At 51.0% G+C, this 14,341-nt stretch overlaps 4 protein-coding genes across 4 annotated transcripts in view; 2 read left to right on the top strand and 2 right to left on the bottom strand.

Annotated features, from left to right (window-relative positions):
* The window catches only part of LOC125953942 (protein phosphatase 1 regulatory subunit 12B-like), a 75,200-nt gene extending 68,416 nt beyond the window's left edge, over window positions 1–6,784 (bottom strand). The window contains exon 1 of the mRNA XM_049683826.1: window positions 6,673–6,784. The gene's annotated coding sequence lies outside the window, so the exon portion shown is untranslated. The remainder of the gene's footprint in view (window positions 1–6,672) is intronic.
* A 150-nt stretch (window positions 6,785–6,934) lies between these two features.
* Window positions 6,935–9,254, top strand: LOC125953949 (mRNA export factor Gle1). The gene is made up of 3 exons (XM_049683837.1): window positions 6,935–7,040; window positions 7,120–8,559; window positions 8,621–9,254. The coding sequence occupies exons 1-3, from the start codon at window positions 7,023–7,025 to the stop codon at window positions 9,239–9,241; spliced, it is 2,079 nt and encodes a 692-aa protein (XP_049539794.1). The 5' UTR covers window positions 6,935–7,022; the 3' UTR covers window positions 9,242–9,254.
* A 148-nt stretch (window positions 9,255–9,402) lies between these two features.
* Window positions 9,403–12,128, bottom strand: LOC125953947 (ATP-binding cassette sub-family F member 3). Its single transcript, XM_049683835.1, has 4 exons — window positions 10,548–12,128; window positions 10,300–10,474; window positions 9,833–10,234; window positions 9,403–9,760 (listed from the first exon to the last, which is right to left on the bottom strand). The coding sequence occupies exons 1-4, from the start codon at window positions 11,999–12,001 to the stop codon at window positions 9,605–9,607; spliced, it is 2,187 nt and encodes a 728-aa protein (XP_049539792.1). The 5' UTR covers window positions 12,002–12,128; the 3' UTR covers window positions 9,403–9,604.
* Window positions 12,129–12,300: 172 nt separating this feature from the next.
* LOC125953977 (putative tRNA pseudouridine synthase Pus10) lies at window positions 12,301–13,963 on the top strand. The gene is made up of 2 exons (XM_049683879.1): window positions 12,301–12,479; window positions 12,548–13,963. Exons 1-2 carry the CDS (start codon window positions 12,354–12,356, stop codon window positions 13,907–13,909), a joined length of 1,488 nt encoding a protein of 495 aa, XP_049539836.1. The 5' UTR covers window positions 12,301–12,353; the 3' UTR covers window positions 13,910–13,963.
* The last annotated feature ends 378 nt before the right edge of the window (window positions 13,964–14,341 follow it).

Here is a 14,341-nt window from a genome sequence, read left to right as displayed (position 1 = left end):
AGCGTGATCGCGAAGATTAGATTTCGTTCGGAGATCCGTATATGTGTGTGTGTGTGTGTGTCGACTAGGGGTACTGACGCCAGAAAGCACACCATCTAATCACCTTCGGCGAGCAGCGAGAAAAACAAGGAAAGTGCATCTCGACCAAATGCACTCTGTTCGAGCTGATCGATACGAAGACCACAGCACCATTGAGTGTGGCAATTAATTAATATTTAATAGAAGTGCGCGCGTGAAAACGAAAGCATCGAAAGACTCACACAGCTGAAACCTCATTAGTGGGAAGGCTTCCCTCTCCACATCAACGTCAACACTTTCGCAACACCAGCGGTTAGTTCGAAATGGATTCACTTAAATCGCAAACCAAACGCGCATCCTTCATTATCCAGCATTCCAGCACCGTGGCGAAATAGTGAGAGCATTAAATATTAATCTCTAATCAGCACCCAGCACCCTCTTCCCCACCCAGGGCAATGGGAAGGGAAAACTACCGGAACGGCACGGAGTGAATTTTAACAAATCACGGATGATTTGTAGTGTGGCCGGCCCGGACGGTGTTGTTTGCCATCTTCTGTGCGAAATATGGATAGCGAACCGGGTCCGGATCGGACCGCACTGCAACGACGAGAGATCGAACGGCACTAGACTTCACCGGTACGGTCGATGACAAGCAGCTGGTGGCTTATTTGCTAATGATTTGCGGAATGATATACGTGGCCTGGCGTTTCCAAATGCTCGATATCGTGTATGCCATCTACTGGATCTACCTAGTGCAAGGGCTAATGCAACAATGTTGTTGCTAAGGAGAAAACGCTCGGCAAAGCCACCAGTTGTGGTCTAGCTTTCTCAAATTAGGGCTACCTCAGCGCCCCGAATGCAGGGCCCCAAGAAGCATTAAGACATTAAGACATTGATTTTAATTAAACGAAGAGCAAACTTTACACAGCGAAGAGAAGGGCTAGCCGGCTGGTGCGATGTATGTCAGTCACTTATGCTAACACAACGATCGTTCGTCTGCCCGAAATGGGACAGTGAGCTAGAGAGCTCGTTGCATTGTGAGCTGCTAGCCTCCGCTTTATCTAATCGAATGCAAACACATACACAAACACACACAGCTCAACGCGAGCGCACTCAAGTGTCAGAGCAAACCGTCTCGACAGCCGGACACCAGCAGGCCAGCAGGAATGGGGTTTGCAAATGAATAAATCACGCTTCGCGCATCACACAACCAACGTGACCAAGTTTGACGCCTGGACGCGAAGACGTTGACGCACACGTTGATGGGATGGGCGCGCAGCAGAGAAATCCGAATGTGTCGAGTGATATATTACAGGGCGACGGAGAGAAGCAGAAGGTGAAGTTGGAGAAAGGTGTTGGATTCCAAATCATTTAACATTTTCCACTTTTTTTTAGCCTTTCTTATGGCATTCATTGCAGGCATCTAAACATTTTCTAGTTTGTTTTGAGGTTTTAACTTCTCCTTTACGGTTGAACCAGGTATAGTATCGATTTAACGTCACATCATTATGTTAAATTTCCTTATTTGTCTGTTCTCTTTTGCATCGTTCACATTGATGTAATCTTCTCGTGATATCTGTGTAGCTTGACTATTTGCTTTTTTTTTGCTAAGTAAAGTATCCAACGCAGAAGAGTGAAGTGATTGCTATGGTTACATTAACAGACATGACATTTGACACTCGTTCATCTCAAGTACTCTCAACCAGAACACGTTCATCAAGTCCATATCAGCTTGCGCTTGTTTAACGCAACAAGATGCAAACTGAAGGACCGACAACAGAAACTTAATAGCCGAACAACCAGCATCGGCTTGTGCACAGAGTGTCGATGTAGCATGCTGTTACGGTTGGTGGCTCGACACACTGTCTCAACAATTTTATTTTTTTAGCAAAAGACTTCAACCACCCCCGAACGTGTCAAACGCAAGGTCATAAAATCCCCCAAAACCACCCGCGGTTTGTCCACGTGATGCTGGATCGTGATCGAGCGAAATACAACGACACAAGAGCAGCAGCCAGAGCGAACGAACTTGTTTGGGTTCGCATTCGCGGTGATGGCTCATCATCATCATCATCATCATCATCATCATCTCGCGATCGTAGTGTCGCATCGTGGTTTGCGAATTTTATCCCCTTTTTTGTTTGTCTTTCATCTCTTTCCACACACCATCACCAGCAGCATAGGTATGTAGAGACGATCGGAGTGCACGTGTAGAGGTGCAGTCGCTGCTTTTCGCATTGAAAGCGGTTTGGCCGAAAGGCGTCTCCCCACCAACCTGGTTCACCCTTACTGCGATGGCCACTCGATAGGAACGTCGCACCACACCCCGCGGACCGGTAGACCGGATCCGGATCATTGTACGGATAACATACACGCAACAGCAGCACACACAGTGTCCGGTCCGATCCGGGACCAGACCAGACCAGACCGTTGTGCGAACGAGTGCGAAGGGTTGCAGCAGTAGCAGGGCGCATTCGGGCGGTTTCGAAGCAGGTTTTGCGGTGAAGTAAGACTAGGTCTGGCCGGTCTGGCCGCGCCACCACATCGACCGCGTGGAAAGCACTAGCGACGTCTGACGTTTGTAGACCTGGGTCGAAAACCGGCCGGTCAATGGCAAGCCACCGGGACTGCTGTAGCATGGCCGTTGCCCTAGTGTGTAGATCTGGGGGAAAACATGAATTTATAGAGTGAAAATCGATAGTATCTATACAACGCAGAAGCAAGATCTAAAGGACGTAGGTAGCTTTAGATAATCATTGAGATAAATGTACTTGAACAGACAGTTCCTATGCCTTCTAATTCAATTTAGTAAATTCCTACCGTGCGCCAGCAGATCACATGACGATCACATGGTATTCCTCTCTTGTATTTCGCACGACAACGGAACTGTTCAGTAGTGAGACACCTTAACAGGTTCAAAGTCTTCTCGACTCTTCGCAAGGTTAGTTTGACATTATCTGGTTGGAGTCAGGTAGTTGAAGTTATTATCAATTATTGATAGCATGGGAACCTTGCTATTGTCGATAATGATTACAAGTGGAACTGGCCAACCGGCCATCAGTAATGCCGTATCACTTGCGATCCAGCCTGGCCACTCTGATGCAACACACAAGTATCGCCTTCTACAACAACAACCTGTCTATAATGGTGGGCACAGGTATTATGTGTCTTTTTGTGAGTTCTGGAAGAACAAAATAATACTGAAATACTATCCACAGTCTTCCTCAGTTTAAGAGCCAACTCGTTTGCAGAGCTAGCCCATTCCATTTGGGGATTCTTGCCCCTGTGCATCCCGAGCCGTCAACACTTCATCGGCACCCTGAACGCGAACGCACACCATCACATCAGAGTGCGCGCGCCAAACCACATTCCAGATTTCTGGCCGGGCACTGCAGCTCACCTGTACCACCAGACGGTCCCCCCGCTCTCCCTTGAAATTCAATTCATTCTGAATCTCCGGCCGGTTGCGCTGACCGATGCGCTTTACGAAGCATGAAACCTTCCTTTCCTTTCTCTCTCTCTCTCTCGCTCTCGCTCTCTTTAGCGTATCCACGATCCCTCTGGTCTGGTGCTGCATTTCTTGCAACTGGCCATCATCAGCACCGGAACCCCTACCGGACACAGCGCACCGTACCAACCGAGGCGTAACAAGTGCGTCACTTCGTCCATCGGTTGGGGGTTTCGGAATGGAAATCATTTGTACTGTGCTCCACCGCCAAAAGGGGAGCATAATGGTCACTTCTCGGGCGAGGTGAATGTAGAGCTCGCTCACGCTGGTACTCTCTCGATCCGGGGACCAGGTTTTTAAAAACTAATTTGCTTACCCAACTGGAGGATGGGCATTCAGACCCCCCAAAAAAAAAAAAAACAGTGAGTCTAGTGCGTCGATGATGGCGTCTAACGAAGCGTGCAGAAACCTCGGGACCACGGAACGAACCAACCAGAACACCAGCGGGAGGACCCCTAACCAAGGAAAAGCTGCACCATCACCAAGCGTGCATGATGCAGTATACCCGATTGCCCGGAAGGAAACTGATTTGCGGTGCTACGAATCCTCACCGAAGAGGATGCTGCTTCTGTTGCAACATTAACCATTCATAACGTGCACGTTAATACGCTTCAAGTGCCTTTATTAACCCCGGGCGCTCCCAAAAAATGAATATGGATGGTTGAAGCTAGATTACAATTAGCGCCAGAACGAACAGCATTTGGGTCAAGTTCCGCGCGCCATCTTAATCTTCATCAGCAACGCACTTTGAAACAATTTTATCATTCCCTAAAACGCAATCGCACCATCAGCGACTTGTGGTACCCTTTCCATCCAGGTGTGAGGCGGTAGTGCGGAAATTCTCACAACACAATCGCTTGCCCCGGTCTGGGACAGCACGGCTTGTACCTTGGACACCCTCTCGACGCCGAGTGAGGGCGCGACGACAACGCTGATTGTCTTAATTTGGGTTTTACAATTCCCCAAACAACGTATTCCTCCTGTTCTTTTGGGAACGCCGCTCTGCTCGTCATCGTCGTCGCCGTCATCTCCGTCCCGTTTGATGTTGTCGTAGAATCAATTAGATATCTCCCTTGTGAACCTGAACCCGGGCCGCAGCTCTACCTCGACAGGCCGAGAGGAGCGCAACATAAATTCCTCGCTCCTCTAACGCGGTACTAATGAGAAGGTGAAGACGAGAACGAGACGCAAACTGATGCTTCGTTCTGCTACCTCGACGGAGCGGCTGCGACTTCTGCTACTGGCCTCTCTCGCGGTTGGCCTATATTTTAGTGACCTCTCGCAACCTCACCTCTGCCTAGCCCTAGTGAAGAGAAAGGCTATCTTTGGCCGGCCTCATCTCGACTTCTCAAACTACTCCCCCCTTCGCCACGCCACAAATCTCATGTTCCTCTCACCTTAAGAGATAGAGATAGTTGTGACCGGTGAATTTGTGTATTGTTTGTCCCCTGTTGGGATTGTTCCGTCCGAGGGGTGGTCTTTGGTGCGGATGAAATGGAAAATATGCCAACCTGGCTTTAGAGAAACCACCACCACTACCACCGCGGCGAATGCTAGTGGCGCTTGATTGAAACCTACCTTGTTTTCGCGGCGCAACCGGGAGCAGCCAGACCAGACCAGACCAGACCAGGCCGGCTTAACGATGCCAAACAAAGTGAAGCCGATGAACGTAACGGTGATCTCTGCTATATTCCTTCTCTCGCTACCTTTCGCTGCTCAAAACGGAACCACGTAGCGCAGCACAATCTCCATTAAACAAACGTTAACATATTAATTAGAACACCCCAAAACATATTTTGACAAATGCGTAGCGCCTTTTGGCCTCCTTTGCGTTTCACAACTTGTAGATCGTGTGATCATGTGGGGGGAATTACACTTCACTTTCCAGCACCGCAAACTTCACTTTACTTGCGTTTTAGTTGCAGTAGTAGCAGCAGCTGGCAGGCAGGGAAACTAGACCAACGGCCGACGCATACACACACACATCATAAGCGAGAAATTCCACATATTTTTCCCTCCATGCACACCCCACGTTATGATCGTGATCATGCCGCGAGGCTCTTCGCTGGCTATACTTTCGCCCCGGCAATGGGCGAGTTTCCGGGCTGTTTGGATTTGGGTTTAATTACACCGAAGGGGGAGCATGGCCTTCTTGACGAGGGATGATGGTTTTGGGTAAGATGTTAAAGGAAATCGTGTTAGGGATCACTGGCACCTTCACCATCAAAACGCGAGGATCGGAAGTGACCTCAATTAAAGGTAAATATTTTTTCGTTCTAAGCACTTCCACCAGCCGGTCGGCCGGATGCCGGGACCGTGTAAGCCTCTTTACTTCAGCAGAACAGGCAAAAGAAAATGGGAAGCAGGAAGAAAGGATTTAAAGACTTCGATGCTGATCGAAGAAGAACCCATTCTGCAAACCTATAAACCGATCACTGTAGGGGTTAAACAGATTAGCGGCAAAGCGTTGATGCTGTGCCAACTCACGGCTTGCGCCACCGTTGACCTTTAGGCCAGGGCATACCGCGATCGGTGTAAAAATAAAAGAAAACTCCATCCGGAGTCGAGATATCGTCATCGAAGGTTCGTCGTAGGTACGTGGGATCCGCAAAAGCAATCTTTCCAAGGATGGTAAAAGGAGCTTAGCAAAAGACCACCACCATCATCAGCGACACCTTCCTTTCCGGTACAATTCACATTCCTCGTTTTATCTCGTGGGACATACGCGAGGCCCTAGTGCACGATTCGTCATTGTTCCAGGTGTTTTTGGGGCGATTGAGGCAGGTTTATCTTATCGAGCCGGCCGCAGCTGTTGTTTCGGACTTTGGCGATGCCTTGTTTATGTGTAACGGCACCAAACGGACACGCATGTGATGATGGGGTTTGATTATTGCACGTTTTGACCCTCCCCGGGGTCAGCTCCACTTGCGTTGGCACAAAAACCCTTGAATTCCTTCCATTCCTGCGCGATCGCGAACTCCCCGCTTAAAACCCGCTCCAAGAGACTTTCGCTTTACGATCTCAACCAACACCAGCCCCGGATCGATCGAGGGGGGAACGCTAGCGTTCCTGATCCGCGATCGACGCGATCTTGCACTTCACAATAATTCGACAAATCAGCACAAACATTCTTTTTCACAACTCACAGGTTTTACACACTCCACGCGCGTTTTAAAACACGGAATTTCGGGGACACTCGAGCATATTTCGTTCGCGGTTTAGAAAATTTAACGGCGGCGACGGCGACGGCAAGCGACGGCTGCGGCATTCGACCAGCTCACACGAGCGAGACGGCATGATAGCGGCGCAATGAAGGAGAAACAAAGATGGCACATAAAACAAACCGCTGCTCGAATTTACGACTGCTCGAGTGTCAAAGTGCACGATTGTTATCACTGCTCGAACGATATTTTTGTAAACACACGCTCGGATAAATTTCAATTCATTTCTTTGGAATTTTAGATTTTTTAAGGATAAAAGTGATCCCGGTCACACGATGGCATCAACCAGTGATGTAGGAATATTAATAGGATAAACGTCCGCTAATCCCTGGCGTGGAGATTAATTCCAACCTCTTTTGCGCCATTTTGCAGCTCAACTTGGATGATTTGCTGTCGGGTTTTGAGTCGATGAAAATTTCCGTCCTCCGTAATGCAGCCAAATTATCTCCCCACATTAAGGGGCGCACGTTGGGGCCAGATTGTCCAGATCTATCGCAGATCCATATCAGCTCCAACAACAATGAGGCTGCCAAAGAGAACGACCCGAACGTCTCGAATGAGACTCCCTCGGGTAGCAGAACGGATGAAGAACCGGCAAACAAAAAGACTCCGCCAGCTAAAGTTCGCACACCTCACCTGGATGTCACGGCCAACTGTGAAACCGTTACCTCCAAGCTGCACCAGCAGGAACTCGAGCGGCAGCGGATTGCGACCGTGCGGAAGTCACTCGCCGAGCGTCAATCCAAAATCCGCCAAGCAGATGAACAGCGGGAAGCGTTGCTGAAGCAAACTATACTCGAAGCGGAGCAAACCGTCGCTCGTAAGCAGCAGGAAGCGGACAGGCGGTTACTCAGCGCGATTCAGGAGCAGGAAAAGCAAGCACAGGAAGCGGCCGCTCGTCGGCAGGCGGAAATCGAGGAAGAAAACCGCCGCGTCACGGATATTGCTGCACAGTTCAAGCGTCGTCAGGAAGAACTTCGAAAGAAGCATCAGCTTATCGAAACGATACGCCACCACAATGGCCAGTTCCGTGCCGGGACGGAAGCCTTCACCAAAGCGCTTACGACGATCGGTGTACAACATGCGACCAAGTTCTCGAATCAAAAGAAAACGGTCCGTGGATTGCAGAAAGATTTTGAGCAGCTACTTCAAACGATCAACGCTAACCATGAGGTGAACCAGGTGGAGGTCGATCTGGCGGCTGAATACTGCAAGCTGCTGGATCAGGCCAACCGCGAGGTCACGGAGATAGTGGCTCAAATCGAAAGTGCACAAAAGCAGCAACAGCAAGAGCAGCTTGAGCAACAACGAAATCAGGAGCAGCAAGCTGCGGCTGCTGCTGCGGCAACTGTAACTCAGGAAGCGGTGAATCAACAGCAACCTCAGCAGCAGCAGGAACAAAAGCCTGCTGACAGTACCGATGCTGCTGGAATCGTGCCCGGGGTAGTGACTGCACCTGCGGCAACAGCACCCGGTATTCCAGAAAATGAACCCTTCTTTCAGCCCGTCTCACCCGAGTGCCTACAGTTCTATATGGAGGTGAAAAGCTTCTACGAGCAGCACCAAACGGCAGTCAAACAGCTAATGGATGATCCTTCGATGAAAACGTACCGCTTCAACTGCCAGAAAGCGATCAACATCCCGGTTAATGCGATCTCCGGTGTAAACCGGGAGCACTTTATCGACAAGTACAATAAGCTGGCCGCCCTACTGAGCGGCCAAAACGTAAAGGTGGGCGATGCAACGGTTTCCATCAATGGGCATCCGCTTGGTCGCACTTACTGTACGATGCTACTGGCCAAGAAGTTTGTGGTAAGCAGCAAGCAGCACCGTCACATGTCTTCAGTTCTTCTCATAAATTTCTTTTTCACAGAGTCAAGCCGATACAGGCATATCGAGTAACGCATCGGCTGCCTTCCCGATCGCTGCCATTGTGGTGGCACTGTGGCAACGGTTTCCGGAGTTTGGCCGGTTCTTCCTAGCCTATCTACACCGCGAGTGCCCCTACATGGTACCATACTATTTGCCTCAGTTGGAGGGCCAAAGCCAGGAGGAGTTTCTGAAAACACTCGGCTACCGGTTCGTGGATGGAGTGCTCGAGAAGCAAGATCAATATCTGAAGCGTATGTCCGGGCTGGCACGTCTCTACTCTGCCGTTATTGTGACGGTACCAAGGAGAGACGATCCGACACCACATCCGCACGGGCTCGAGTATGGTTGGCGTTGGTTAACGAACATCTTGAATCGCTTCCCGCAACCCGACATCTGTGCGACTCTCATCTGCGAGTTCCTGCAAACGGCCGGTGCCGATCTTCACGCAGCCTACGGTAAGCAGTTCCTCAAAGTGCTACGCGTCCTACAGGGTGACTATATGACGGCACTGAACAAAATCGATACCGGTGGTCCGAAGGCGCGGCTAGAGGGTTTGATCGCGCAGATACTTACCGAAGGCAAGATTGTGCGACCGGAGGGTATTAGTATGAACTTCTGGTGAGACGGGTTGTTGTAAACAATTTTCATAATTTGTATTTTTACCGGATTTTGTTTTTGCGCCAAACCTCGTTCCTTGCGCACTCGCGGCATCGCATCTCGAACTGTTGTTTCGGTTTCGTGTTATCGTGTCATGCGACATGCGGATTAAATATAACAGCCTTTTGTACCGCAAGACCATCCCCGCGTGTAACATAATACAAAAGTGAAAGAAGAGAAGGAACAGAGGAAGCTAGGTGCCAGATGATACTCCGACAAACAGCAAGGCGTGACGGCAGCAATACGCTGATGCCGATAGGAACGCGCGACGAGCAGCGTTTCGTCGAGTAGTGCTCGGTCGCTTATGTAACGAGGAGACACTTTGCTTTTAGCCAGCAATTGCTTCCAGCTCACGCTCCACAATCTTCCGGTACTCGTCGAATCCACCTTCGATACTCTTGACCGTACCACCACCACACACCCACAGTTCCTTGCAGATCATACGGATGAGCCGCTCGTCGTGAGAAACCAGAATTACGCCACCCTGCAAACGGTGAACGAACGAACCGTTAAAACAAATATGACAAGATCGAGCTGAAATCCATTATTTCCTTACCGTGTACTTGTTGATTGCCTTGCCCAGGGCTTCGATCGTTTCGATATCGAGGTGATTGGTCGGTTCATCGAGCACCAGGAAGTTCGGTCGGCCCATACACATCTTGGCCAGCGCAACGCGAGATTTCTGTCCTCCCGAAAGGCTCGCCACGACCTGCAGCGCAAGATCACCGGAAACTCCGAAACTGCCCAGCACCCGACGGTACTCCTCGATCGGTTTGCCCGGATACGCATTCTGCAGCAACTCGACGCAATTCACGCTCATGTCAAGCTGATCGACGTGGTGCTGCGAGAAGTAACCAAGCCGTACGCCACGATGCATATGCAGCAGTCCACCGGTGGGTTCCAGCAGCCCGACCACGATCTTCAGCAGCGTCGTCTTACCGGCACCGTTCTCACCGACCTAAAAACGAACGGGGAAACCATATTAAGAATTCGTGCTGGATCTGTGGGAACGCCGTGACTTACGATGCATATCCGTGAATCGAGGTTGGCACTCAGGTTAACGGTCGTGAAGATCACCTTACCGTCGCTGTATCGGAACTGGACATCGGTGAGCGTGAGCACCGGTGGATTAAGCGGTTCCACCTCGGGGAACTTGAGCGTCACCTCGATCTCCTTCTCGACAGGTTTCAGTTCCGGTCTGAAACGGAACAAAAGCTTCAATTGCAATACCGTCCTCGAAACGGTACGCTTCCAATAGGCCGGACACTTACAGCTTCTCCAGCATCTTGATCTTCGATTGTACACTCGCCGCACGGTTCGCATTATACCGGAAGCGATCAATGAACTCCTGCACGTGGTTCCGGTGCGCAAGCTGAGCCTCGTACTCGCGTCGCTGCGCTTTGTGGCGCTCGGTGCGCGTCTTGTCAAACTGCTCGTAGTTACCCTTGAACGTTTCGATGCGTAGCGAGTGCAGGTACAGGATGTCGGTCGGCACTGTATCGAGGAAGTTACGGTCGTGCGATACGACCAGCAGTGTCGTAGGCCAGTTTTGCAGATAGTTCTCCAGCCAGATGATGGCCTTAATGTCCAACATGTTCGTCGGTTCATCGAGCAGCAGCAGGTCCGGCTTGGAGAAGAGGGCCCGTGCCAACGCCAGTCGCATTCGCCAACCACCGGAGAAGGTACGCGTCGCTCGGGCCTGCATTTCCTTCGTGAAACCCAACCCATTCAGGATGATGGAGGCACGGGCCGGTGCTTTGTCGGCTTCGATCATCAGCAGGTGATTATACACCTCGGACAGCTCGGTACTGTGGTTAGCATCGGCGGAACCGGCCGCAATCAAACGATTCAGTTCCCGTTCACGCTCCAGCAGCTCCGTCCGCACCGTGTCCACCTCGAGCACACTGTCGAGCGCGGTCGTATCGTCCCCTACCACTTCCTGCTCCACGTGCAGCACCGTGATGTGGCTCGGTATCTGCAGCTGCTTCCCGGAAATCATCTTCAGTAGCGTCGTCTTACCGAGTCCGTTCCGTCCGACGAAACCGTACCGTCGACCGGTGGCCAGCAGCAGATCGGCATTCTGCAGTAACGTTTTATCACCGAAGGAAACATCAAAGTTCTCGATACGCACATCCATCGACCGGTTCAGGCCCTTCGATTCCATCTTGTTGTCCTTTTTGCTGATCACCTGCGATGCCGTCGCCGTCTGCAGCGTAGGCGTACTGCCGGCGGTGGCAGCGGCCGCTGCCGCTTTCACCTCCTGCCGTTTCTCGAGCTTCTGCTGGCGTTTCGCTTCCGCTTTCTCCAGCTTACGGCTGTCGACCTTCAGGCTGTCGTCCCGCTGGATCACCCAGATGCTCTGCACGTCCTCACCGGTCGACTCCTGGGTGGCCGCCATCGCCCCGAGATGGACCGGGGCGGAAAGGATCTTCTTCTGTCGACCACCATACCCACCACCGTCATCATCCTCGTCATCACCTGCGCCGCCACCACCGCGACCCGGTTTCAGCAGTCGGAGGAAGCTGTCGCAGATCTGGCGCACGTCGTCTTCCGATTTGTCCTGCGATACCTCGTGCAGGATAGCACCGACCGCTTCGTACACTTCCTCGCCGTTCTCGAACTCGTCCGCGCTGCTCTGCAAAACGGTTTCCACGTACGAGAGCAGCTCACCGTCGATCGAGGGAAACTCGCGCTTCAGCACGGCCGTACAGGCAGCGGCCGACATTCTGGCGTGATGGAGCCGGAAGTCGAACAGGACACGGGGTCGGGACAGCGGGGCCGATCAGGGAAGCGGAAGTGCACTGAATTTCGCGGATTTCAGGTGTTCTTCCCGAGAACTGCTCCGTGGTGTCGTCACGTAAACCCCATATGCCCGTGAGAAGCGTTTTATTCTCACTATTGAAAAGTTGTGTGAGCTCGCCCACCGCCATGCTGAGAAGGAGGGAAAGTGAATTCATTTTCGTGTAAATTTTCACTATGGAGCTGCTTTCTCACTCGTTTGTTTACTTTTAACGCACATGAAATCTGAAAAGGACACGAGGAAGGATTTAGCCGGCGATTCCTGCGAAAAGTTAGCGATGGGGACAAAGCAGAAGACGATCTTCGAGTATCTCCGGTCGGTGGATTGCTGTCGAGTGTGCTGCTTACGATTTCTCAAGGCGACCAAGGAGGCGTTCATCGATATTGAAGCCGCGCTGGTAAAGGTAAAGACTCGCCGGAAACCCTCTCGACATGTGCTTCTGTTTCTTACCGGGACCTTCCCATTTTGCAGCTTAATCTGGTGGATCCTGCTACCGAGGAAGAAAATGGAGAGCGGAAGAGTAAAAGGGTGAAGGAAAACGTCTGCATCGCCTGCCTAGGATTGTTCGACTCCCTCGATTCGCTGGCCGACGAGGTGAAGCAGAGCGAGGCGTTCCAGCGTTACAGTAAATGTGAGGCCGGATTTTTCACATCGATATCGCTACCGCTCGTACTGCACCTGCGACAACTCTCGCTCTGGTACGATGTGGTGGAACGTTTCCCGGACAACTTCGATAAGCAAACATTGCCAGACATAGCCGTGAAAGATGCGCTGAAGATGGTGCTCATCCCCCGGCTCGAACGAGCGCTCGATAAACCATTCTCCGTGGATGGTGTGATGGTGACCGTTCCCTATACCTACGACAATGAACAGAAGGAGTTGCAAGCGTTGGAGCGGATCAGTCCCGGCATCTTCGCAGGCCGAAAGGCACACAAGCATACGCGGAAGGAATTCTTAACACGGAATGCGTTCGAAAAACACTTCACACCGGATGTGATCGATGTGAATCTGTTCCGTGCCCACTATTCGGTGCCACCGGTATCCTCGGAGAACGTTCGATTGGTGCGAGGAGAAATTTCTGCCACAGGCCCCACCATTTTCGTTGCCGGAAGGTACAACAAATGGTCACGAACACTCAGCCAGACACCGTGGATTATCGAAGGGAAGCGGCTGATGGAGGGAAGTGTACAGGAAACGCTAGAAGCAGCCATTGCACCCCACTTTGGTGTTCCGGAAGGGCAACTCATCTTCTCCTCCAGTGGTCGGGAGGATGTCGATGTGCGCTGCCTCGGCGAAGGGAGGCCGTTCGTGCTGGAAATCCCAAATGCGCTAACTGACCAGCTACCGGAACAAAACGCAGTGGCGATGGAACAAGCGGTGGAAACATCGGGTACGGTATCGATCCGAGATTTGCAGCTAGTTAAACGCACCGATCTTGTGCACATCCGGGGAAATGAGAGTGAAAAGCGCAAGTTTTATCGGGCACTTTGCGTGACGACAGAACCGGTCAATGAGGAAATGATTCGTAGACTACGGGTCGATGAAACTATTGAGCTGCAACAGGTAACACCTTTGCGTGTGCTGCACCGACGACCGCTGCTCAAGCGCTCGAGACACGTTTACCGGCTGCAGGCATGGGCCTGTCGGGACAATCCGAACGCCATGGTGATCGAACTCGAGACACAGGCCGGCACGTACATCAAGGAGTTTGTGCATGGTGATTTCGGACGAACGAAACCGAGCATTCGTGATATGATCGGAGTAGAGGTCGATATTCATGCGCTCGATGTGATGGCCATCGATCTAGATTGGCCACAGCGACTTCGACGGTGATAGGGTTTGTTTGATCAAGTAAAATAAATGTCATATATTAATGATTCTGTTCCTACGTATATTACATGTTCCTATTCATTTAGGAGAAAATACAAATTTGTTTTCTGTGCTCAAAGATTTGTACGATATCAGTTGCGGATGGCAATACTTTGGATTGACCGGGAGCAATATAAGGTTGTTTTTCAAACATTTCTACGCTTAAGTTAAATTATCTGATGATAAAGATTCGATTGCTTAGAACTGCATGCGTTCACACTACAACTAAATGAACACTCCATGTGCGCAAACAAACCCCGAATTGTCCTCAGTATCGTTGATAAATGGTCTAATCAATGGACACATTGTCACCACGTGCTTAATCCTCTCTGTCCTGAGCCACACTTGTGCTGCTGAGCACACAAACCTACCCCGCTGAGCATGGCGGTTGTTTGC

The sequence above is a fragment of the Anopheles darlingi genome, chromosome 3, assembly GCF_943734745.1.
Source record: "Anopheles darlingi chromosome 3, idAnoDarlMG_H_01, whole genome shotgun sequence".
Taxonomy (NCBI): domain Eukaryota; kingdom Metazoa; phylum Arthropoda; class Insecta; order Diptera; family Culicidae; genus Anopheles; species Anopheles darlingi.
The sequence above is the reverse complement of the archived record's forward strand: the minus strand, read 5'-3'. Positions and strand labels throughout refer to the sequence as shown.

Excerpts from the sequence above, each read along its gene's own strand:
- LOC125953977 (XM_049683879.1), top strand. The coding sequence starts at position 12,354 with ATGGGGACAAAGCAGAAGACGATCTTCGAGTATCTCCGGTCGGTGGAT. Across the intron at positions 12,480-12,547 it reads TTGAAGCCGCGCTGGTAAAG|CTTAATCTGGTGGATCCTGC; the intron begins GTAAAGACTCGC and ends CCCATTTTGCAG.
- LOC125953947 (XM_049683835.1), bottom strand. The coding sequence starts at position 12,001 with ATGTCGGCCGCTGCCTGTACGGCCGTGCTGAAGCGCGAGTTTCCCTCG. Across the intron at positions 10,475-10,547 it reads ATCAAGATGCTGGAGAAGCT|ACCGGAACTGAAACCTGTCG; the intron begins GTAAGTGTCCGG and ends GTTCCGTTTCAG. Across the intron at positions 10,235-10,299 it reads TCGATTCACGGATATGCATC|GTCGGTGAGAACGGTGCCGG; the intron begins GTAAGTCACGGC and ends GTTCGTTTTTAG.
- LOC125953949 (XM_049683837.1), top strand. Across the intron at positions 8,560-8,620 it reads TACTGGCCAAGAAGTTTGTG|AGTCAAGCCGATACAGGCAT; the intron begins GTAAGCAGCAAG and ends TCTTTTTCACAG.